Source organism: Mercurialis annua, linkage group LG2 (genome assembly GCF_937616625.2).
Source record: "Mercurialis annua linkage group LG2, ddMerAnnu1.2, whole genome shotgun sequence".
Taxonomy (NCBI): domain Eukaryota; kingdom Viridiplantae; phylum Streptophyta; class Magnoliopsida; order Malpighiales; family Euphorbiaceae; genus Mercurialis; species Mercurialis annua.
Genome location: NC_065571.1, coordinates 55,407,489 through 55,430,368, shown reverse-complemented (window position 1 = coordinate 55,430,368; position 22,880 = coordinate 55,407,489). Strand labels below are relative to the sequence as shown.

The window sequence follows — 22,880 nt, the reverse complement described above, 5'->3', positions numbered from 1 at the left end:
ATGAAATATATTTTTTTTTATTACAAATTAAAGTTTAAGAATTTTGGTGTGAGAGAAAAGAGATTAATCTTTGGGTTGGTCCAACCAAAAAAAATACGGGAGCCTTTGAGCTTCAAATTAAGAGTAAATGCAAGATCCGATTTTCAACTGATTGAATAGTAGATTTGTAGTTGAATCGATATTGGTGTTCGAGAGCTTGGTGAAGACATGCCTTGGATTAAATCAGGGATTGTGTAGTTATGAATTGAAGTTTAAGGGTTTTAGTGAGAGGGAAAAAGATGTTAGGGACTGTGGGTGAAAATTACCCCTGCTTAGAGAAACTCTCTGAATTTACACTTTGCTCCTCTAACTGTTGTGGTAATTAATGGGCCATCACTTCGGCCTTAATTTTGGCCAATCTCTAATTGATTGCTATGTCAAAGCCGAATTAAAGCCCGATTGCAATTTTATTCCTCTTTTATCGATAAATTCTTCTTTTTCTCCATATTCTAAAATTCAAATTTAAAATTTCATGCAGTTAAAATTGAGATCTGTGAAATTACAGGCATGTTTTCTGCTTTTATCATAGTGAAAAAAATAATGAACAAAATGATCAATCTGGCCTTAACTTTATATTCCAAAATCAAATAAATACACTTTAATTTTTGTAGGTCAGTTAAATTCTGAAATGTGTATCGAAATTAAATAAATTATTTAATTAATTAAGTTCTCAAATTTATTTCTCGTGATCAAATGAGTCGGTGTTTAAGATATATAATTGTTGAATATCTTACCTAATTGAATATTAAAAACGACTTAATTCCTAAAATATAAATTTAAAAATCAAACTAATTTAATATATTTAAAATATATTTATTCAAAATCCTCAAGCCTCAAGCCTCTGTTTTGAAAAAGAAACATTGGTGACGGTGTAGTATTGCACAATTGACAAAAATGATGCTAATGCTTACATTTACTACACGTGTCCTTCGTCTGTTGCTGGCATGTACTGTAAATTACTGATAAATCAAGGACTAATATCAAACTCCATGAACAGCAGCAGCAAGAAGAAACGTGAAGATCTGGACACCTCAGCGAAACATTAACTTACTAAAACACCCTCAACAAATATCCTAACTGTTTCAAGAAATAAACACTATCCTACCACGTGTCAGTATCTCAGCCGCCTATATAATCTTGGCGGTAAGTATATTGACAAAACACCCCACCGTCAAACACTTTTCAAAATTCCAATTCGTTTACCTATCTGATTCCACGAAAACTCGGCAGCACGAAATCGGAAGCTCCATTCTCGACAGGGACACCTCACCACTGTATACGTATTTATTACTAATTTCCAAAATAATCGTTCATCATTGTACATTTACTCGAACGAAAGACACGTGTCCTGCGTCCAGCATATTCTGTGCAGAAGAAGAAAAGGCAGTAATCACTCTGTTTTGCTGTTTGCATCTGAGAAACTTCCCGGCGCGGCGCACCTCCGTACCTACCGCCGTATGATCGGAGCTTATTAATCGAGGTATTGATTTAGTTGCTTACATTACTTCATTTTTGTTGATGATAAGTGTTTATTATTTCATTTGATCGTACCGGTTATGTGAATTCTGCTTTCATTGGATGGTGCAGTCGCTACGAACGGTTAGTTTTGAAACATACTGTTTGATTTTGTTGAAATGAAATCGTTTGTTTTAATTAATTTGTGATATTTTGTTATTAGTGAGTTGAGTTCTGTTACTTGCACATTTTGAGAATTTGTTTTTGCATTTCTAGTTGTAAACGACAGCGGATGAATTAGGAACTTTTTTTTTTAATAGAACAGAATTTTAAATTGGAGAGAATTTCAAGTTTTAGCAATTTGATGAACTCCTAGGTGATTAAGTGGAAAAAAGATTCTAAACTCTACATTTCGGTAATCTTGGAGAATAGTTTTGCTGCACTTTTAGCATGTGGGGAATACAAGGCGAGGGTAATTCAATATATAAGCGAATGCCGTCGAGAGATTATACAAATACAGCTGATTTAGAAGATAATTCAGGTAAATTTTATCCACTTTTAGTCGTAACAGTGTATTCTGTTCTTGTAAATTTTCATTCAGAGATTTGGTTCAAGAATTTGTAGTTGTTTTAGTTGCCTGATCCTTGGTTTATTTTTGGAATTATTATTATCATCATCTGAGATTAGGTCAAGCAGTTTTACTTAAATGAATTAAAATATCAGAAAAAAAGAGCGAGTTTTTAGAATTCAGTAAGAAAATAATGCGTCACACCTAATCTTAGGGAATTATATTAATGTCTGTTTCTCTTTTCAAAATTTGGAAGCTGTTTGAGATGATATTTGAGCTTTGATTCTCTTATGTTTGTGCAGCTCTTGTACATAACAATATGCATGCACAAGTTACGAATCCTTCATGGAGTCTTTCTTTTCCACATGTACTGGTGGCAACCATATCATCTTTCTTATTTGGCTACCATCTTGGGTTTGTGCTTTTTCTTTGTGCACTTTTTCTTCTTACTTATGAAGCCACTTTTGGTAAGATTATGATGTAAATATTGGTGTGTGTTTTTATCAACAGTGTGGTGAACGAACCACTTGAACACATCTCATTTGATCTTGGATTCAATGGAAATACCTTAGCAGAAGGTGATCTATTTGTTATGATCTAATGTATCCTTTCATTTTGTTAAAAATGTTAACTAATAGTTAGTTTCGAATGAAGGATTGGTGGTCAGTACATGTTTAGCTGGTGCCTTTATTGGATCCTTGTTCAGTGGCTGGATTGCTGATGGGATTGGGCGCCGTAGGGCTTTTCAGTTATGTGCTTTGCCAATGGTTATCGGTGCTTCTGTAAGGTAACTTGAAAGCTGCATGAAGCAAATGCTCACAAAGTAATTACATTCTCCCATTCATGTCATTTTTTTTACATTTCCTTTGCATCTATTTTCAGTGCAACAACATCTACTTTAGCTGGCATGCTTGTTGGAAGGTTTATAGTTGGGTTGGGGCTGGGCCTTGGTCCTCCAGTTGCAGCTCTTTATGTAACTGAGGTATTATTTAATACATTCCACGTAATGTTTGTTTACATCATTGTAAGACATTAATGAGTATTCATTTTGGTTTACCTTGTTTGTCTGAGCAGATTTCTCCTGCTTTTGTAAGGGGAACTTATGGAAGCTTCATCCAGATTGCAACCTGTCTTGGACTTATGGCGTCTCTGTTCATCGGAATACCTGTCAAAGAAATTGCTGGCTGGTATAAAATGTGCATCAAAGCACAGCTGTCAGTTTGTATTGTATATTCAATCATTCAAGCATAACTTGTAACACATGCATTAGGTGGCGCATTTGTTTCTGGGTATCTGCAATTCCCGCTGGAATACTTGCTTTTGCCATGATGTTTTGTGCAGAAAGTCCACATTGGCTATACAAGGTTTGCTTCCATTAATTTTCTATTTTCAGTTAGTATATTTGAATTGCATCATATGTGTTAGCTAACAGAAGATGTCAAACTGTGTTGGGAAATATTAACTGAATCTTTTAACTTTTGCATTCCATTGCGCTCATACTTTTTGCCTTGGATATAATGAAACTTTTCTCTTTTCCTAGAAATAGTTGCAAAATGTAACAATAGTTGTAGCATGCTATATATCCCACATGAAAGCACATTTTATTAGTGCTTATTCATTTGACTTCTTACTTCTATGATGCAGCAAGGAAGAAGTGCAGAAGCTGAAATTGAATTCGAGAAACTTTTAGGCGGAATGCATGTGAAATATGCAATGCAAGAGTTATCCAAAGTTGATAGAGGAGATGATGCAGATAACGTGACTTTGTCTGAGTTGCTTTATGGCCGCCATTTTAGAGGTAGACACTCATTTTATTTTTTAATGTGGGCATGTATTCTTCTTGTTGCATGTCTGATTTTAGCTGCTGTTGCCATCGGGTCCTCTTCTTCTGCATCTTATCTCTTCTCTTCCTGCACTATTTTCTTTAGGCTTTGTTATTCACGTGTTCCTTTTGCAGTTGTTTTTATTGGGTCAACCCTATTTGCTTTACAACAGCTATCTGGTATAAATGCTGTCTTTTATTTCTCTTCAACTGTGTTTAAAAGTGCGGGAGTACCATCAGACGTGGCAAATATCTTCGTTGGTGTTGTAAATCTAACAGGTAAAACATTATTCATTAGTAATTTTCTTGTGCGTGTTGATTATTGCAGTTTTCCCATGTAATCAATATATTAATTGTCTTTAGGATCCCTTGCCGCAATGGTGTTGATGGATAGACTTGGAAGGAAGGTGTTGCTTCTTTGGAGCTTCTTTGGAATGGTAGGATTTTTTGCATGTCAGTTGTCTTAGTTGTTATTTTAGTAGTTTTGCCTTTGTAATATTAGAACTACCTACTATTTACTTTCGGATTAGACATAGTGATAAGTGTACTTGATCTGTATTGAGACGTCATAACATGCCATTTAAATTGCATAGTAGGAGTTAGATATTTAATGGTATAATCACAACCAGGGAAGAGGAATAGTAAGATGATTTAAGGTACTCGACAATTACATTCAGAGAATAGTTGGAAGTTTTTGTTAAAGTTGTATAAATCTTCTGAAGCAAAGGAAAACAATCATATATGTGTGCATTTCTTCTTGCATGAGGCAGGTGGTTGATGTTGATTTTAATTGTTTCTGCTTTACTTCCAGTTACAACTGGCCCTTGTCTCCTCTGCTTGCTGTTCACCGCCTAGCTTTTGCAATTTGCACGAGACCTTGCTTTCTTGCAAATTTTCATTCCCATGGCTATACTATACATCCCTCATTTTTTCATTGTTGCTGCAGTTTTTGTCGTCTTATTCACACTTCCAAGCATCTTTGGCACATTTTGTATCATATTTGATTTTAAATGAAGTGTGCAATCATTGATCTTGATAGTTAGTTGTTTGGGGTGGATAACAAATACAGAAAGCCGGCGCCTGTCAAACTGTCATTAGCTGTTGCACCTTTCATAAATTTTATCTTGCATATGAATTACGGAGTTGACAGCCATCTGAGTAGTTGAACCTCGCTTGCTACATTTACTCCATACAGGCCGTATCCATGGGCATTCAAGTTACTGGGGCAAGTTCTTATATGGCGGGATCTGGTGCTTTGTTCCTATCTGTTGGTGGTATGCTGATGTGAGTATTATTGTTATTCGTTAATGCTTATAATCCAAATATAGCTGGAGAGATGCATTAATTAATTGTTCCGCTATTGTAATAACTGGCAAGTTAACCTCATCAATAGCCATAACATTTTAGTATTGCTCTTTTAAGATGTCTGGAATCTAGATCTTACTTTAAGATTTTCAATGTGTTGGTAGGATCTCAACTGTAAACAGTTTGAATTCTTGGCAGCCGTATAAGATTAGTATTACTTGATTAGGTTTCAGAATCAAGAGTGTCAGGGACGGGAATCCATAACTGAGAACCTCTTTGTGCAGGTTCGTCTTCACGTTTGCTCTAGGAGCTGGTCCAGTTCCAGGTCTCCTCCTACCAGAAATCTTCCCTAGTAGAATCAGGGCAAAAGCTATGGCTGTCTGTATGTCGGTGCACTGGGTAACGATTCTTATATCAGTTTCTTTTACTAATGATATTTGACATTTCAAAATGAATTTTGCTTCTGTTATATCTTTTCTTATCATCTTTTAATTTCTTATAATCAGGTGATCAATTTCTTTGTGGGATTATTATTTTTGCGTTTGCTGGAGCAACTTGGACCACGGCTTTTGTATACAATCTTCGCTTCATTTTGCATGCTGGCTGTGGTTTTTGTTAAAAGGAATGTTATCGAAACAAAAGGAAAATCTCTTCAAGAAATTGAGATTGCTCTTCTGCCCCAAGAATAGAGAGTTTATCCTTTTTCGTCATGTCCATTGGTGGATTAAATTCACGTTGATTGAGCATAAATACACTCAGTTGCAACATATTTCCATATACAGCACTCCAGGGGACAGCTCCAAGGATCCATCTTGCAGAGCATCTCCGTAGACAGGGGACCCGACGGAAAATATTATATATAGAGGTTTATTATGACGAACTCTGATGTCCGAGCAAGTTTTGGTTTTTTGCTCGAGTTGAATCTCTGATCTGTACCAGAATTTTGTGTTTTCCTGAAAAATTATCAAATTACAGATGAATTTAAAAATTTGTATCAAGTAAGAAATGTATTTCTACTAATCTGAGTTCATATGTTTTTCTTTTTTTGATAAATAGTTCATATGTTTGTTGAACTTAATCTCATCGGCAAGGCTCTCTCTAACAACAACAAAAAGGCAAGGATTGTACTGTATCATATGTGTATGTATGTTTGGTCTACAAAGAATGAAACTGGTTTACATCACTTTAACATGGAAATATGAAACCCCAATTCTTCGACAAAATCATCAGTATAATTTAAGAAGCTACACACAAAATTTAATTAAAAAAATGACCTCACTGTCTTTCAGCTCAAGAAAACGGATTAGGATTCTCTCATGTTCATTTGAACATGAGAGGTCGTGTTCATTGAATCTACACCATTCATTTTGTAATGAATGGTGTAGATCAAAAAAGTCCAAATTTAATTAAATTAATCTACACCATCCATTTTGTAATGAATGGTATAGATTAGTGAACATGACATATCATGTTTAAATGAACATGAGGGAATCCCAATCCCAAGAAAACTGAACGCCTCCCTGTCTTTGAGCTCATTTTCTGAATGTAACCAAAATCGTATCTTTACATATAAAAAAATATGTTTTTAAATATTTTTAAAAGATACTCCTTCAGTCCGTATATATAGAAAAAGTAATGTTCGCAAGATACATAATTATTAAAATACCCCCAAAACTTATCATATTAATATTAATTAAATGATGGCTTCAATGTATGACTTATATGCATCTAAAATTCCATTGGCTAATATTTGTGTAGTGACTTTGTATTGTGCGAATCACTAATTTACTCCATAATTTAATAATGAAAATTTAAAAAAATTTATCACAAATTACTTATAATTAATTAATTAATTATTTTTTCTATTTTTACAGAACAGAGGGAGTAGAATTTTATAAATATTCTCTATTTTTTCAATATTTGTGTAAAACACAATATTATGTCTGAACCCAGGCCGAGGGAATGGCCCAGTAATTACCTTACAAATCGAGGAGCAAAGTGTAAATTCAGAAAGTTTCTCTAAGCTGCAAAGGGGCAGCCTAATGAAATTTAACGGCCTTAATTATTTTCCGAAAATCTTTAGGGTTAATACTTTCCTTCGACACAGAAAAAAATCGACAAAAGAAGATGGGGTCGAGAGACAAGGACCAGACGACGTCGCATCACCAACCTTTACTAAGCAGTCTCGTCGTACGTCCTTCCGTCAGCGACGGTCCTGACGGTGTCCGCGGTGGTGGTGGAGCCGGAAGCGACTACGAGCCTGGAGAGGTCCGCCGTGAGCCTCCCCCTTATTCTCGCTCCGATCGCTATTCCGACGATCCAGGTTCGGTTCTCATTAATTAACTAGCTAATTATCCTAATCTTGACAATCTTGCATTTATAAATATAAAGCTGTATATATGGGTTCGAATTTTAAATCCAGGTTTAAACTTCTTTAAATTCAATTAATCTTGATAGAGTCTAGAGGTTAATGTTATGGTTTTGGTTTGGAGATTACAGGGAGAATTTCGTACGCAAATGATTTAATCTCTGTACCGATGACATAGTTTAGTAATTAGGGTAATTTAAATTTCGCTGTATACCATTTGCATTGTTTATGATTTTTTTAAGTTTGATATGATGATATTCATTCAATTGTGCAAGCGACCTAACTTTTTTTTTTTTGTCATACTTGGTTGTTTTGTATGTATTTTTTTATAAGTTTTTTAAGGAACTTCCATTGTTTATGGTTGTGAGCTCTTGAGATCGTATATTTCGTGAGACTATAGTAAAGATTTAACTGTTTCATTCTAAATTATTGTCAAGTTTCAACCAGAATTCATTGTAGTAGACTAGTAGTGGTTTATTTACTTAAGTTTTGAGTAGCTTGTTATTTGAAGGAAATATAGGATGGAGAAAATTGCAGAATAATTTGGCATAGTCTAAGTCTGCTATGCATTTTAGGATAGGAAAATGCTTCTCAGACCACTTTATGGTTTATATTTGCCTCTTCTTAGCACAAGAGTTATAACTGGTAAATGGTAAGCATAATAAGTAATAACTAGATTCATTTATCTAAAACGAATGGTGCTAGCTATACAGCGTAGAAGTTTTTTGACCTTCTCTCCCTACATATTTTGTTTTCTTTTGTTAAATTCATTCTGCTGCATGTCAGTCATGTGGATCTACCAGCACTCATGAGTGTTGAACAACGAATAAATTTTGCTGTTATGTGTTACAGCTTTGAATGCTGCCTGCAAGAACTTGGGTCTTGAGGAAAGCATGTTGATGTCAGTGCAGTCTGAGATCATGGTATCTGGGATTTTGTTTTAATAAGGTTAATAATATGGGTTTGGGTCATTCCATCTATCAAAATTGTGAATGGTGTCAGATCTATTGGGATGTTTGCATCTTATTTCGTTATTCAGCCATTGCCATGTGTGTGGGGGAGGTCCTGGGAATGCACACACATTTTCGGAATTATGGGTTTGGAATGGTGCAGGATTATTAAATATGGCATCATCATCGTTAATGTTTGGGGTTTTGGAAGTATTTATTTTGAATTTTTCTAGGAGTTCTCTCTCAAGGATACCAAGATGATACGTGGTACGGGGCTGTTGGATTATTCATTGTTTATCCAGTCATGTTGCAATGTCAATCTTAACTCTTAAGGCAACCATGGGACTGTTGCATTTGGAGTTCAGTAGGTTTGTTTAACTGCTGCAAACTCTACATGTATGGAAGCTGGCATTCTACCATGGGACAAGTTTGTGGGATGAATGCTCATTATCTTGAACTTTCTGCAAACTGATATTGTTATAGCAACTACTTTAATCTGTGGGTTGGATTGGAATATCCTTTTGGGAATCAGGGGCTTGACAGGGATTTTGTTTTTTAGTTTCCTTTTGTCGTTGGGTTGAAACTGGGTTGGGGTAAATGGGTTGATTAAACTTGGTTGAGTTTGGTTCTGTGACACACCATTGTTGGATGTTGCTTTCCAGAGTTGGTACATTGGGTGTTAATTGCATTAAATTGAAGCTTCTTTGTATGATTGCTTCCTATAATGTGGTAGACTATTTTAGGTTTTTGTGGTTAACATCTTTTATTATGGGTGAGAAATTATTCTTGGGATTGTTGAATCTCTCTCAAACTCTTTGGTGTTGGTTTAAATGGAACTCTGCTTCTCTTTTGTTTCTTGTGGTTGCAACTTAAATGCAACTTAGATAACCATTGGCAGATTGGTAATTACAAATTACTCCTCCAGGATAAGGATTTATTATAACTTGAGCCGTCATCCTATTTTTATCGGGATAGAAGTTGCATAGCTGGTGTCTTTTCAGATGTTTTGTTGAATCCTTATAATCGCCGAGATGATTTCTGAGATTACATGGACAAATAGTAGTCTGTTGATTTTTAAATAATTTGGGTATTGCAGAACATCATTATTTTCATCGAATTTGGGTATTATGGACAAAGTTGTATCCAGATCGGTTAGTTGAGGATCATACTTCAATACTTAGGTTAGACAAACATCGGCAAACATGTAATCGCTGACAACTTAGTGTACACAAGTAACATAGGAACAGTGGACTTGTTTATCTCTTTTATGGCAAGGTCAAGTACTGGTGGCTTTAGGTGGTACAGGTCTACTGTATTTAATCATAATATGGACTATTGACCTGAAAGGTAAGCAGCAAGGGAAGTTATCATTGGAACAAAACGCTGGATTTCTTTTTCTGGCCTTTTTTAATGGAGATATCCTGAATGATGATTGATTGTATTTGGTTTTTTCGCAGTTCCTGGGTCTCAAGTTATGGCTAGCATTCCTACTTTAAACTGACAAAAATTCTTAATCTTTTGGGATTGCTCATCTTTAGTACTGGCTTTTTTTTCAGGATATAGAATTCATGCAGGTTCTGCCTCTCCTCCACGTCGTAGGGACACTGATCACCGTTACCATTCTGATTTTGATCATTCTGGGGGTCCACCTCGAGGCCGTGAATTTGGTAGCTGGAGGGATCCTGGTAGATTTCGGGACTCTTCACCCCCTTATGCTCGAGGAAGGATTGGTGGCAGACCACCAGGTAGAGGTTTTGATGGTCCTGGATTTGGTCCTGGGACTTTAAGAGGGGAGGGCATGAGTAGAAATAATCCCAATGTACGCCCAAGGGAAGGAGATTGGATTTGCTCTGATATCGTGTAAGTTCCCGTCTTTCTATTTAGTCTGCAAATCTATTGCTCTAAACTTAAATATCTGAATGTGTCTCTTTTATTATGTGATCTTCTGAACCTTGTTTTAATTGTTTTATTTATGGATATAATTTTAATGTTGTACGTGTTGATTTGGTAAGTATCACAAAAGATGTTTCGACTCAGAATTTTGTAAAGCAAGGTTGAACATTTTAGGCCTTACGTTCTTCTATCACGTTTCAGATGTAACAACCTAAATTTTGCAAGGAGAGAGTTCTGTAACAACTGTAAGAAGCCTCGCTATGGACCTGGTGGAAGTCCACGAAGGGGTCATCCGGCTCCTACACCTCTGCATGCTTCTAGACGCTTCCCTGGTCCTCCATTGGATCTTTCCCCTGGCAGGAGCATGAATGGTTATAGGTCTCCTCCTCGTGGTTGGGCGAGGGATGGCCCCAGGGATTTTGGGCCTGGTGGTCCTCCACCCCCAAGGCATGGAGGCAGATTTTCTGATAATGACATGAGGAGAGGTCGGGCTGATTTTCCAGACGATGAGTACAGGGGGAGGAACAAATTTGACAGGCCTATGCCGATGGATTGGGGTCATAGAGACCGTGCCAGAGATGCATTTAATGATAGAAAAGGGTTTGAGAGGCGGTTACCCTCTCCACCTGGACCACAACCGCTAACAGTTGCTCCTCAACGGGGACGATGGGTCCGTGATGCTAGAGAGAGGAGTAGATCTCCTATAAGGGGTGCCCCACCACCTAAAGAATATCGTCGGGACATGTACATGGAACGAGGGCGAGATGATCGGCGTGGTATGGGACGAGACAGAATGGGAGATGTGTATTAAATGCTTAGTGTTGGACTTCGGATGTCCGGACTCCCCAATACAGTGTGTGTTGTGTATGTTGAGAAAGGATAGTTCGGCATAGCTTTTATGTACTGTTTCCTGTACTTATTTAGGACGGAATTTTTATTAATTTGGTTTTTCGTTCCTTTTCGTGATGTACGAGTAATGTTAGATTTAGAAGAGTAAAAGATTTTTTATGTGCCCCTATCGCATTGTGGGTATGTTGTCTTCTTGTGTGTCTGATTTAGCTTCTGATGCCATCACGTCCTCTTCTTCTGCATCTTTTCTCTCCTCTTGCATTATTTTCTGTAGGCTTTGTTATTCACGTTTTCCTTTTGCAGTTGTTTTTATTGGGCTATTTGCTTTACAACAGCTCTGTCCTTTATTCTCTTCAACTGTGTGCAAAAGTGCTGGAGTACCATCAGACCTGGCAAATATCTTCATTGGTGTTGCAAATCTAATAGGTAAAATCATTTGTAATTTTCTTGTGCAAGTTGAGTATTGCAGTCCACTATATGAGCTGTCTTTAGGATCCCTTGCCACAATAGTGTTGATGGATAGACTTGGAAGGAAGGTGTTGCTTCTTTGGAGCTTCTTTGAAATGGTATGTTTTATTTGCATGTTAGTTGTCTCAGTTTGTGATATTAAAACTACTTACTATTTAGTTTTAGAATAGACATAATGATAAATGTACTTGATCTGTATTGAAACCGCATGAACCTGGATATAACAAGCATCTTTAGCACATATCATATTTGACGTTAACTGGAGTATGTAACCATTTAGATAGTTGTTTTTGGTAGATAAACATGAAAATTCTGTCATTTATAGTTGCCCCTCATGCTGTCATTAGCTATCGTACTTCTCATAAATTATACATATCTTGCATATGAATTATGGAGTTGACAGTCATCTGAGAACCTGAACCTCATTTGCTGCATTTTCTCCACACAAGCCATATCCATGAGCATTCAAGTTACTGGAGAGATGCATTAATTAATTGTCATAAATAATTATATTTAATGGCTGGTTAACCTTATCAATATCCATTACCTTTAAGCATATTTTTCTTTTAGGATGTCTGGAATCTAAACCTTACTATGAGTTCAATCAGTGGCGAAACCAGGACTCCAAATTAGGAGGGTCGAAAATTTTAAGTTCGGCCACTTAGAAAACTCAAACAGCTGTAAATACGGTGCAAATGTGTTAATTTTGCAGTTAAATCGCCCCTAACCCCTACTTGAAAAATACCCCAATTTTTTTTAATTTTTTCCCGGCGAAGATGGTCGGCCGACCCTCCTCGACCCTCCCTAGATCTGCGCCTGAGTTCAATGTGTTTGTACTTGGTAGGATCTCGTCTGTAAACATATTTGAATTTTCGGCAGCCGTATAAGATCAATATTACTTGATTCAGGTTTCATAATCAACAGTGTTAGGGATTGGAGTCCATAATTGAGAACTTCATTGTGCAGGTTTGTTTTCACATTTGCTCTAGGAGCTGGTCCGGTTCCAGGTCTCCTACCAGAAACCTTCCGTAGTCGAATCAAAGCAAAAGCTACGGCTATCTGTATGTCAGTGCACTGTGTAATGTTTCTTATATGAGTGCCTTTTACTAGTGATATTTGATATATCAAATGTAATTTTACTGATGATGTGTTTTCAATTTTTATTATTCAGGTGATCAATTTCTTTGTGGGATTATTACTTTTGCGGTTGCTGGAGCAACTCGAACCACGGCTTTTGTATACGGTCTTTGCTTCATTATTCATGGTGGCTGTGGTTTTCATTAAAAGAAACGTTATGGAAACAAAAGGAAAATCGCTTCAAGAAATAGTGATTGTTCTTCTGCCCCCGGAATAGAGTCTATTGGTTATGTCCGTTGGTGGACTAAATTCACGTTGATTGAGCAGCAATCCCCCCGTTTGCAAAATATTTACACATACAGCACCCCAGGGGAAGAAAACTACCATTCTCGGAGAATCCAAAGAACTTGGATCGTAAAATTGCACATATAAAATGTCTATTATGATGACGAACACTGATGTCCGAGCAAGTTTGGTTTTATGCTTGAGCTGAATCTCTGATCTGTATCAAAATTTTGTGTTCTCCTGAAAAATTATCAAACTAATGCTTGTATGATAACCTTCTCTTTCATAAGTTTAATTTCTTATTTAATACGAGTTTGTTTGAAATATAAAATCTTTTATCAAGTTATATTAGAAGTAATATAGAAGTTAGAAATATATTTTGTCTGATCTAACATCGAACGTAAAACATAGAACCTTTGTACCTTTGTTGAACTTTATTCCATCGGCAAGACAAAAGCACTCTTAACAACAACAAAAAAAAGGCAAGGATTGGCCTGTATAATATCTGTATGTTTGGTTTACAAAGAATGAAACTAGTTTACATCATAAAACCCCAATTCTTCAACAAAATCATCAGTATAATTTAAGAAGTCGCACACAATTTAATAAAAAAGTGACCTCACCGTCTTTGAGCTCAAGAAAACTGAACGTAAAAGCCGCTATTGGTGGATGTAACGTTCATAGGGCCAAAGTCATCAAAATCAGAATCCGATCCCCTGTCGTTGTAGTCATGCCATCCACCAGGAGAATCTTCATCTTGCTCGCTATTTCTTAAAGGTACATGGAGTTCAGAGATTGGAACCGGAAGAGGCTCTTTGCTGAAGTACTCATCGTGGTGCAGTTCCATCGCGGTAGCTCTAGTAGCAGGGTCGTAACAAACGAGTTTCTTGATGAGAGAGATCTCGTCAAGGGAACGATTGGGGAGGCAGGCTTCTATACCTACGGGTTTTTCAACCTTGGCAAAAGAAATTGTTCCGTAGTCTGGAAGTTTCAAACATCCGGGCCACACTTCCTCCGTTAAATTTCCCAAAACATTTATAATTCTGCTGAGCTGATCTATATCAGAAGTCCCTGGAAAAAGGGGCTCCAAATTTAAAAGCTCAGCGAAAATGCAGCCGAGTGACCACAAGTCAATTTCCAGTCCATAATCCGTGGATCCATAGAGTAACTCAGGAGCTCTAAACCAGCGAGTTCCAACACATGAAGTAAGCAAACCATGTCTATCATCCCCAGCTTCATCAGCATCGTAAGAATAACAACTCTTTAAAGTTTCATCTCCAATATCGCTAGCTGTGCCCGTTGCAAAACAAGATGTATCCCCATCCCGAATGCTCGTTTCCTCCAAGTAATCATGAGCCTTAAATTCACTCAGCTCTCTAAACGACTCATCTCCCTTTACCACATTCGCCTCCTGTGCTTCTCGAGATGCGTTTTCCATCTGCGGAACAGCCTCCGCTGGCAGAGCATCTCGTTCCTGATTCACAAGGCTATGATCATACGGCTGCGGGTTCGCATCATCGGCAACAAATGCAGGTTCCATAAGTATTCTCGCCTGCAACGACATAAAAATCTAAAATAAACCTTTGTTCTTAGAAAACGCCCGATCTCAAATATGCATCAAATCCATTTTACAAGTTACTAATAATTAAAGGTTTAATCTCTTGATTATAAGCTGATCTAAGACATTAGAAAAAACTAATCAGCTGATTAAAATCGAAAGATAACCGGAAGAAAATTAAAACACAATTACCTGACCAAAATCAGCTAATTTAAGAACACCGTCATCAGAAATCAAAAGATTACTAGGTTTCAGATCACGATGAACGATCATATTCCGGTGACACGCGTCAACTCCACACAAAATCTGAACCATCCATCTCTTCACCTCACCGGCGCTAATACCGTTATTCTTCTTCCCGCTCTTAATAACCGCCGCTAAATCCGTTCTCAAAAACTCTAGAGCCAGAACAGCATCCTCGTCTTCCCTCCAAAAGTACTCGTGCAAAACGACGACGTTCGGGTAGTTTTGAAGGACTTGTAATGTCTCGATTTCGCGAAATGCGGATTGGTAGTCGTGGATTTCTTTTAAGGCGACGATCAAGTTGTCGGAGAGGCGGCGCGCTTTGTAAACGTCGGAGTACGCGCCGGAGCCGACGCGTTCTTGAATTTCGTATTTGGATATGATTTCGGGTCGGGTATGGATGCTCCAGCTCTTCTTTGGGTAAGATTGTTGCGGTGGTGATGATTGGTCCATGCTGCTCGCGGTGGAGTTTCTCGCTGACTGGTCGGAGCAGTGGTGATAGAGTTATGAAATGTGTATTTTTCTTCGCCTTTTATTTTTCTTTGTTTAATTAATTAATTAATAGGGCCGAATTACTAATATACTTTTTTTAAAATATCTTCTATATTCATAAATCAAGATAAATTCCACTTATTTTGAATTTCTAAAAGTTCAATTTAACTCGATTCAAATATTATACAAATAAATTATAGCTCAAATGCTATAAATCCTAGACAACATCTTATTAGATTATGGTTAACTCTTTTCATAAATACTTTACCTTTTTCAATTATAAAACATAATTATTCAAATACTAGTATAATTATTTATATATTGTATTTAATTTAATTTAATAATGTATTGGGAAATTTATAATACTACTTAACAAATTGTATTTATATAATATTTTTAAAAAATTATACACACAAATTTAAATTGTATCTAACAAAAATTAAACTTTTTATTAGTCTAAATTATGTTTTACTATTTCCTCAAAAAAATATGTTTTACTTAAAATTTATTTAGATATTGTTTTATCATTATATGGGATGCAAGGGTATCAATTGCACAAATTATTCTTATTTATTATATACAAATAAAATTTAAATTAATAAAAAAATATACTCACATATTGAATACATTTTTTTTATTGTTCGGAGAAGGATGATTTTTTCAGTGTGTGTAAAAAGAATCAATCTCATGACCTTAATAGAATATTGCTCAACGCACAGATCATTTGAGTTATAGTTTATTGGTTATTTATTTAATGCATACGGAAGAAAAGTGGTACTTTAATCAATTTAAATTTCTAAATTTTTATTTTAGTTTTTAGATAGTTTGATATAAAGCCTTACAAGCCTGTGCTAGAATTGAAGAGGCTGAATATGAGTAGAAATGAGAAGATGTGGGGTGTGGGTCCTTTGAACATTAAATTGCCATGGCCACATACACAGCACATCACATTTTCTTAACAAAACATAAATATTATATTAGATCAAGATTTAAAAAAAAAACATTATAATATGGTGTACGGCATTAAATATAAAATGTTATCTTCCATCTAATAAATGAGTCATAACATTAGTTGATCTTTTAACAAACTCGATTTTTAATTAAACTTTTAAATATTTAATCAATTAAAAACTTGCAACATGCAATTTTTTGAGTGAATTAATGATTTAGACATACAATCCGACAAAATTAATTAATAAATAGAGAATTTCTAACTAAACACACCAAAAATTAAAATTTTCACAATATTGACAATAAAATTAGATAAAAAAAAAACTTAGCACATGACAATAGCTGAATTTAACACATTCTAGTAGTAGGCCTTATCACACTGAACACAGTCAGACAAGGTATCAACTAATATTAACCATACACCACTCCTTTTTTTTGGTTGCCCATCCGTTTCCAGAGTTTCGCCCTGATTAATCCGGATTCGACCCGCGTCGCGCACCTGATATGGTGGGTGAATCTGCAAGCAGGGATTTTCTACATTCACAAAACTCAAACTCGAAACCTTGTTTAAGCAATACCAAGCCTCTTAGTACATTGAAGCTTAAAAAAATATCCAGTTCACATATCCAGAAACACCATGAACTCAGCATTTTTAGCTCTTTTCATCTCCTCAGATGAGATGCCAAAAAATGATTAAAGCATTTTATTCACATCGGAGCTGACGTAAAATGAACCTTTGTAGTTTAAGTTTCGATTCGGAGAAATGAAACTGAATACACAAAGAAAAGGAACAAAAGCTAAATAGCATTCTTGAAAAGGTTAAGTAATTTATATTTATAGTATTAGCAACAAGAAGCAAAACAAGTTACACTTCAACAACTACAACAAACTGGAACTCATTTTACTTCATTAACAAAACATTTGAAGAGAGAATGAACAATTCCTACTAAGCTTCTTCTGATTCACCTGGTTACTGCTGCTAAATTGCAATCAAAAAGAATATAAATTTAAAAGCGTAACCGATTTATCAGGAATCAGCACTTGATGAACACTCAAAAACATTTGCAAAACAACTGATCCATCAAGTCAAAAGTTGACCACCGAGCTATCCGTCTCTCTGTTTGCTGTTGCTTGAGCCCTAAGCAACACAACCGCCACACATGATGCTCCTGCAATTCATTCAAGCACTTGCATCACTATGATTGGTTGGTCTCAACTCTTGGTTAGCTCAAATGATAAAAATGTCACTGTCGTGATACATCAGGATTTAGATTAAAATGTATTAAATTGAAATCTTCGATAAACCTTGATCCTCGACATTGAAGTATCAAGAGCATTCATTATTTGCTGAATGATTGAGTTATATATGTGAAATAAGTATCAATTAAGATAATAAAGAATGAAGTACTAACGCAATTGCGCGACCAGAACTGCGAGGCCTTTTCTTCCTTGTCATCTCCTTCCTCCTTGGAGGTTGAAGAACAGCTTTGATTGCAGTATCAAAAACAGCTTTCACATTCTGGATAATCAAATTCTTATCAGTAACATTTGTTGATTTTGAGAAAAGGTGAAAAGTCATCGACTATGAAGACGATATGCTAAGATTCTTAAGTACCTGTTGTGTCTTAGAGCTACACTCAATATATGCTGCTGCACCAATCTGTTTCCTTAGTTCTTCTCCCTAATAATTGCAACCTTATTTTTAGCTATTTTCATTATATCAAATGAATATAAATGTCCATAAAACCCCACAATACATACTTGTGCATATGTTATAACATTAGAATTCATATGATCAGCTAAAAATCTCCCGTCTTCGCGAAGATCTGTTGCATGCATTGAAAGAACACAAGATGATTATATGAACAATACTATAAAGATAGCCATCTTGATGGCCATTATCAAATTTCTGTTTTGCCAAGTAACTTACCTAATTTAGTTCCAACAAGAACAATTGGAACATTTGGAGCAAAGCGTCGAAGTTCAGGCATCCACTGAGAAAATCAGAATGAAACGAATTTCAGTTCATAATGTATGAATTGTCTACTATGTATAATGTGCTTGCAGAAAAAATAGCTCAAACTTCTATGTTACAAGAAACCGGATATGCTGAAATGGAAAGCCGAAAAACTCTTTCTCTTGCAAGAATAGGTTACAAAAAGAAGGTTTGCAGGTTTCATAAGCATTTTCGGAAGGGAACGGAAATGAAAATGAATGGGAACAAAACGAGGATTCGCCAAGTTTCAATGCAACAAAATCAAAACCTGATGCAAAATCAATTTCCATAACTTGTAAGACCATGAGAGGTATCTCTCTCATTATGGTTCAGATATGTGCACAAAATGACAATATAATGAAGAGAAAATAAGCATATTATAAAGGGAAAGTAAAAGATGATAAAAGCAAGGAAAGACTAAAAAGTGATTCAGCACAGGAAATTGAAAAAAAAAGTGAGAAAAGACATAAATAAGCATTAAAGTTTGTACCTTCTTAAGAACATTTTCATAACTTGCCCTGCTAATTAATGAAAAAGCTAACACAAATATGTCTGCACCTCTGTAGCTCAATGGCCTCAGCCTGCTATAATCCTCCTGACCTTTAATAAGGGGAAAACAAAGTTATTACCAAGAGTTCAAATAATCATTCATCAATAACCCACCAACCAAAACCTGACATCAATCACCAAACTTCCAAAACCTAAGTTGCACGGAAACTTCTCGAGTTCTAAGTTTCAATATTTCATTTCTGTTTCTTAAAACCTAGGTAGCACGGACTCTGTATTCAATCAACATGTCCCGTTTTGGAGAAACGTTTCAGACAATTGATGATTCGGACACGAAACTTCATTTTTTACATGGGAAACCTTAAAATAACACAACTTCACCATTTCCGTTTCCGAGTGTCCCGTTACTCCGTGTCCGTGTCCCTGCTACCTAGCTTAAAACATATTTGAAACTCCATATTTGTAACACATTCGTGTAAAAAAAATGTTGTTTCGACCTGCTTTTCGTTTCCGTGCAACATAGTCCAAAACTACAACAAGCAACAATTGAACTTAAGATTAATTTAGAGAGAGCTGAAAATGAAGGTACCTGCAGTATCCCATAATCCCAAATTAACAATATTCCCATCCACAGACACATTAGCACTGAAATTATCAAACACAGTTGGTATGTAATCCTGGCAAGAACAAACACAAGAACTGAGTAAAACTTAGAACTAAAAAAAACCAACAAAAGATAAAAGATTTAAACTTTATGACACCAAATTAAGTAAGCTCAAAAACCCAGATGAAGAAATGGACTCACAGTGGGGAACTTGTTACTAGTGTAACAAATGAGCATACAAGTTTTGCCAACAGCACCATCTCCAACTGTAACACATTTAATGAACTTGGAAGCATTCATTTTCTTTAAGAACCAACTAACAAAACACTAGTTTTAGTTCTTTAATCAAAGCAAAGACAACAAGTTTTTTCTTAAAATCTTAAAAACAGAAAAAAAAGATTCTTGAAAAGAATAAAAAGTTGAACAAGAAGAAGTTAAAAGAAAAGAACACAACTAGAAGAAGAAGAAGATGAGATTAGAAAAACAAGAAAGCAATAAAAATCAAAAAATGGGTTGATTTATAAGATAAAGTATTGAAATTTTATGTTGTCTGTAGTCAAAGGGGCCACTGTGACTGAACTTTATCGTCCCCCTCGATAAATTTCAAATCCAACAGAAATTTATTTTGAAATGCAGAAAAAAGATGGGGCCCTTCACCCTCAAACGGCAATCTCTATGGCCTTTTTGCAGCATTAGTTTGGTTGTCATTTATTATTGTCAGTTTGTCACCTAATCTTAGTTTTATTTCAGAGTTCATTTACTCATGTGCTGTAAATTACGTTTGTAGTAATTTTTAAAAATGCAGTATTGGCAATTTGATTCTGACGGTTTGCTTAAGTAATTTTATCAAAAAAGGAGTAATATTTTTTCAAAACTGTGCTTTAGACGCCGTCCAATAAAAAAATGGTGAGTAAATGTTAAATTTGAAGTGCACAAAAGAGGAAGAAGAATAAAACAGAGAGAACGACACAGAAAAATCATTTCTTTTTCTGTTTTGTTATCTATCACATGTTCTCTTCAACTCAAATAAATACAATAATTGGTTTAGCTCATAAGCAGTTTAGGTTTTTTTTTTGACCTAACTACTTTTAAAATCAAAACATTTGATCTTTTATTAATTACGAACATTTTTTTAAAAAAAAAATATATTCAATTTTAAATGTTTTTTTCAATTGTGTCCAAAATTTTGAGTTTTACTAATTTTTAAATCTTATGTCCTCTATCAATTACGATCAAATTTTGAAATAGTGTCTAACTTCTAAAGATAATTATAATGAACGTTAGGTCACAGTTGATAAAAAAAATATAAATATTTGAATTGAAAAATTAAAATTGAAAATTTTGGTCATAATTTCAGTTTTTTTAAATTGGACGTAATTATAAAAATTAGAATATTTAATCATAATTAATAATTTGACCTTTTTTATCATTACAAAATGGTTTAGGTTAGTTTTTTCTTTAAAAAATGAACTTTTTCTTTTGATTCTTCAAAATCATTGTAAAACATTTGAAATGTGACCGTTTAGACATTCATTTGACACAATTCATAAATTATATGCTCTACCATTGTCTCTATTCGGACATATTTACTGTGACTATATATGTACACGCATATGGGTCCAATACAAAATGAATTATAACCTTGAATTATATGTAGTTTGGAAACAATGAACTACTATAAATAATGATAAATTGTTTAAAATTTTAAAATAGAGGTATCTTATATATTAGTAGCCTAGGCTTATCTAATGCCATAATTTTATTACTACTATAACATAAAGATGTTTGTCCTGGTCTTGAGAAACAAAATCTGATTAAACTCATTAATTAACATTGTTAATTATACTAATTTGCTTCGTATAAACCGATCAAGATACCCTAATGAAAACAATATTTATTTGTAAGATTTGATTTGCTTTATAAATTGCCACTAAAAGACAAGATGTGGAGTTGTAACTATAGTATATGTATGCACCAATTTAAAAGCATCTCTATATGCTAATTTGCATATGAAAATTCTTATTGACACTAGAATTATTACTATACATACACATACACTTTAAATGGTATAAGCGTTTTTATCAAACTGCTAAATTATGAGTTTAATTTCTCCCACGTGCACTCTCTCCCTTTTCAATTATAAAAAAAAAACCTTAGTAAAATATTATATGTCAACATTATCACTTGAGCAGTTCAAAACACATCTAATTATAAATCATGTCAAAATCCTTAATTTCAATATGCAAACCTTGGATTAAGCAATTAGTTATAAAGCATTTATTGCAAATCAAAAGGTGTTTTCTTTGTGTGCAGCAGGCAAACTTCTAAAAATATGCAATGTGCACCGAGTTAAATTAAAATTTTATATTTTTAAATCCAACAAAAATTATGAGAACGTAAAATAATTCAAATTAAACAAAATTAAACTGGTCTGTTCAATTGATTTCTTTGGTTCTTTACACTAAAACTGCATTGAAATTTGATTATAGTGTTAAATACAACCGAATTAAATTATCAATTCAACTTAGTTATTGATTTGGTTCGATTACACACAAGTAGTCACAGTGATATTCTTGCTTTAAGACTCATGCCAAACCACACAAGCATACGGTCAAAAAGATGCTCACAGTTCACAAGATTCATGCTCATCTTTGGACAAAGAGACTACTATGCATTCCATTCCTTAAAAAGATAAAAAAAAAAGTAAATAAATTATGTACGGTAATCTCTTGAATAATGAAATTTTAACGTTTCGTTCGATTTATATTTTTGTAATGAAAAATGCTATTTAACCCTCCATATTGTACCACCTTCATTGTCTCTCCTTACGTGGCAACATTTAATTCGTCAAATCCATCTCCAAAAGTTTATATCTTAAATTCCAACTTTTAATTCATCCGCTCTTTTAATGACACGTAAGGTGGGTTAAAAAGGAGGGTTATATAGCATTACTCTTTTGTAATTTTTTTGAATTTTTCAAATTTCATTAAATTAAATTTGAGAGATTGAATAGTAATATTTATAAAAAAATTTGATTTTTTTAAATTAAACCTGATAACCTGACATGCCGTTTCAAGCTAACACACATTGTCTGATTTGTAGATTTATTTGCATAAATAAAAAGTAAATGATCAACTATTTTACTAATGAAATACAATTTTTATCAGACTTTTTCAACATTCACAAACTTTTAATTTCAAAAACTATAAATATAACTTCTAATTCAATAACCACTTGAAAAATCATTTTATATAAAAAGGACAAAACTTTCAACAGAAAAAAAATAAAATACAAATAAATAAAACAATAAGATATAATATTTTCAAGAATTATTATAACTCATTAACAATTACATATTTTTTTATTACATCGTATATAAGGTTTTCTGAATGAGTGTTTATCCCGTGCATTAGTTGGTTGTGCCATATCATATTTACAACAAGCCACTGA

At 34.6% G+C, this 22,880-nt stretch overlaps 4 protein-coding genes across 12 annotated transcripts; 2 read left to right on the top strand and 2 right to left on the bottom strand.

Annotated features, from left to right (window-relative positions):
• Positions 1 to 1,248: 1,248 nt before the first annotated feature.
• LOC126668044 (probable plastidic glucose transporter 2) lies at positions 1,249 to 13,454 on the top strand. Of its 9 annotated transcripts, XM_050361254.1 has the most exons (15): positions 1,258 to 1,521; positions 1,595 to 1,638; positions 1,927 to 2,035; positions 2,365 to 2,476; positions 2,573 to 2,640; positions 2,717 to 2,849; positions 2,945 to 3,044; positions 3,137 to 3,249; positions 3,333 to 3,426; positions 3,707 to 3,860; positions 4,020 to 4,163; positions 4,248 to 4,321; positions 5,080 to 5,168; positions 5,474 to 5,588; positions 5,696 to 6,209. In XM_050361254.1, exons 2-15 carry the CDS (start codon positions 1,618 to 1,620, stop codon positions 5,876 to 5,878), a joined length of 1,509 nt encoding a protein of 502 aa, XP_050217211.1. In that variant the 5' UTR covers positions 1,258 to 1,521; positions 1,595 to 1,617; the 3' UTR covers positions 5,879 to 6,209. The 9 variants fall into 9 exon arrangements, with proteins under 9 accessions (XP_055960482.1, XP_050217215.1, XP_055960481.1 ...); XM_050361249.2 differs by having other exon boundaries at positions 1,257 to 1,521; positions 3,707 to 4,163; XM_056104507.1 differs by lacking the exons at positions 4,020 to 4,163; positions 4,248 to 4,321; positions 5,080 to 5,168; positions 5,474 to 5,588; positions 5,696 to 6,209 and adding exons at positions 11,553 to 11,815; positions 12,684 to 12,778; positions 12,889 to 13,454 and having other exon boundaries at positions 1,249 to 1,521.
• LOC126668046 (transcription initiation factor TFIID subunit 15) lies at positions 7,229 to 11,408 on the top strand. Its single transcript, XM_050361260.2, has 3 exons — positions 7,229 to 7,512; positions 10,064 to 10,367; positions 10,602 to 11,408. Exons 1-3 carry the CDS (start codon positions 7,317 to 7,319, stop codon positions 11,209 to 11,211), a joined length of 1,110 nt encoding a protein of 369 aa, XP_050217217.1. The 5' UTR covers positions 7,229 to 7,316; the 3' UTR covers positions 11,212 to 11,408.
• A 26-nt stretch (positions 13,455 to 13,480) lies between the features above and the next one.
• Positions 13,481 to 15,425, bottom strand: LOC126668045 (cyclin-dependent kinase F-1). Its single transcript, XM_050361259.2, has 2 exons — positions 14,830 to 15,425; positions 13,481 to 14,631 (listed from the first exon to the last, which is right to left on the bottom strand). Exons 1-2 carry the CDS (start codon positions 15,331 to 15,333, stop codon positions 13,714 to 13,716), a joined length of 1,422 nt encoding a protein of 473 aa, XP_050217216.1. The 5' UTR covers positions 15,334 to 15,425; the 3' UTR covers positions 13,481 to 13,713.
• A 1,705-nt stretch (positions 15,426 to 17,130) lies between these two features.
• LOC126668047 (rac-like GTP-binding protein ARAC7) lies at positions 17,131 to 20,073 on the bottom strand. The gene is made up of 8 exons (XM_050361261.2): positions 19,632 to 20,073; positions 19,416 to 19,503; positions 18,810 to 18,919; positions 18,254 to 18,317; positions 18,085 to 18,149; positions 17,939 to 18,004; positions 17,736 to 17,842; positions 17,131 to 17,492 (listed from the first exon to the last, which is right to left on the bottom strand). The coding sequence occupies exons 1-8, from the start codon at positions 19,728 to 19,730 to the stop codon at positions 17,462 to 17,464; spliced, it is 630 nt and encodes a 209-aa protein (XP_050217218.1). The 5' UTR covers positions 19,731 to 20,073; the 3' UTR covers positions 17,131 to 17,461.
• Positions 20,074 to 22,880: the final 2,807 nt, after the last annotated feature.